We start from the raw sequence: 1,821 nt of genomic DNA, 5'->3' as shown, positions 1-1,821 counted from the left end.
GTTTAGGGTTTAGGGTTTAGGGTTTAGGGTTTAGGGTTTAGGGTTTAGGGTTTGCGCAGGGCCGGACACGCTGGAGCTTGCTGCTGCGTTTGAGTTTCAAGAGAGTCTGAGCACGGAGAGGCCGTTGCTGCCGGTGGTGAATGTGCCGGTGCTGCAGCAGGGTTTGGTAACCCTAATTGAGGGTTTACCGCTGATGACGCTAAACCCTAGCGCCGAGGGTTTGCTGCAGTCCTGGGGCCTCAAACCCCCGCAAGTCTCTCCCCAGGGAGAAGTCCTTTCTTTGGAAACTCGTCTAAACCCTCAAGTTTCTCTTTTCATTCCTTTAGTAGACGAAACCACCGGAGAACCTCTCAAGGGTTTCTTCGACAAACCCTTGCTGCTGCCAAACCCTGCAGTGCTGCAGGGTTTGCTGCTGCCCCAGGCTCTCCAGGCCGAGCAGCAGCAGCAGCAGCAGCAGCAGGCCCCCGCACCAGCCTCCAAAACGCCCGGTAACTTCCGCCGAGGGGTTAGGGTTTTGCAGAGTCTAGGGTTTTGCAGGGTCTAGGGTTTAGCGGGGTTTAGGGTTTAACGAGGTTTAGGGTTTAGCAGGGTTTAGGGTTTAGCGGGGTTTGGGGTTTAGGAGAGTCTGGGGTTTGGGGGGTATAGGAATTAGCCGGGTCTACGGTTTGGTAGGGTTTAGGGTTTAGCAGGTTTTAGGGTTTAGCAAGGCTTAAGGTTCAGCAGGGTTTAGGGTTTAGCAGGGTTTGCTGGGTCTTGAGGGCTTGGGCTTTACTGCAGGGGTGTCAGCTTTATTAGGGTTTAGGGTTTACTCAGGCTCAGCGTCTGGGGTATAGAGTTGTGAGGGTTTAGGGTTTAGGGTTTGCTGGGGTTGAGGCTTTGGGCCCAAGCAGTGGGGGCTCACGGCTTTTGGTATACGCTCCAGGGTTTAGGGTTTAGGGTTTAGGGTTTAGGGTTTAGGGTTTGGCTCTCATTTGTGTCCAGGCAAAATTGTCACGGCCAGCGGCATTCAAATCAGCAAGGGCAAGGCGCGGATTTCTAAAGGTAAACCCTAAACCCTAAACCCTAAACCCTAAAACCTAAACCCTAAACACTTTGGCGGCGAAGCTAGCAGACAGCCGCAAAGAACAAAGCTTCAGGGCTTTACACTAGCAGCCGCAGGCTTCAGGGTTCATGGTTTAGTGTTTAATGTTTAGGGTTTAGGGTTTAGGGTTGAGTGTTTAGGGTTTAGGGTTTAGGGTGCTTTCGCAGCAAGCATCAGCAGCAAAATAAAAAACCCTCCCCCAGCTGGCGGCGGCCCGAAGACTTTGCGGATTCAAGTGGCAGCAGAGCCTGCTGCTGCTCTGGCTGACTTCTGCTGCAGCAGCAGCAGCAGCAGCAGCGAGCAGCAGCTGCTCCCAGATGAGGCGAGCGAAGACCAACATGCGCAGCAGCAGCAGCAGCAGCAGCAGCTGAAGCAGCGCCCCCAGATGCTGCAGCTGGCGCAGCACGAAAAGCAGAAGCAGCAGCAGCAGCAAGCACAACGGCAACAGCAGCAGCAACAACAGCAACAAGAGCAGCAGCAGCAACAGAAGCGAAAGCAGCAAGTACATCAGAAGCACCAACAGCAGCAGGAACAAGAGCAGCGAGAGCAGCAGCAGCAGCAAGAACAGCAGCTGCAGCAGCAACAGCCAAGGCGGCCAGTACAAAAGCAGCAGCTGGTGCAGCAACAAGTACAGCTGCAGCAACAACAACGACAACTGCAAAAGGGGCAGCAGGTGCAGCGGAAAAAGCAGCAAGTAGAGCAGCAGCAGCAGCAGCAGCAGCAACAGCAGCAGCTGCTGC

The 1,821-nt window shown here is 54.5% G+C and overlaps 1 protein-coding gene across 1 annotated transcript; it reads left to right on the top strand.

The window, feature by feature from the left end:
- Positions 1 to 193: 193 nt before the first annotated feature.
- On the top strand, positions 194 to 1,816 carry ETH_00033615 (uncharacterized protein; the record flags this gene model as incomplete). Its single annotated transcript, XM_013379809.1, has 3 exons — positions 194 to 488; positions 982 to 1,041; positions 1,249 to 1,816. Coding segments are annotated over 3 exons (923 nt in total), but the record flags the coding sequence as incomplete, so codon positions are not given.
- Between the last annotated feature and the right edge of the window lie 5 nt (positions 1,817 to 1,821).

The sequence above is a fragment of the Eimeria tenella genome, genomic scaffold (assembly GCF_000499545.2).
Source record: "Eimeria tenella Houghton genomic scaffold, Eth_scaff4011, whole genome shotgun sequence".
Taxonomy (NCBI): domain Eukaryota; phylum Apicomplexa; class Conoidasida; order Eucoccidiorida; family Eimeriidae; genus Eimeria; species Eimeria tenella.
This window is presented reverse-complemented; position numbering and strand designations above follow the sequence as displayed.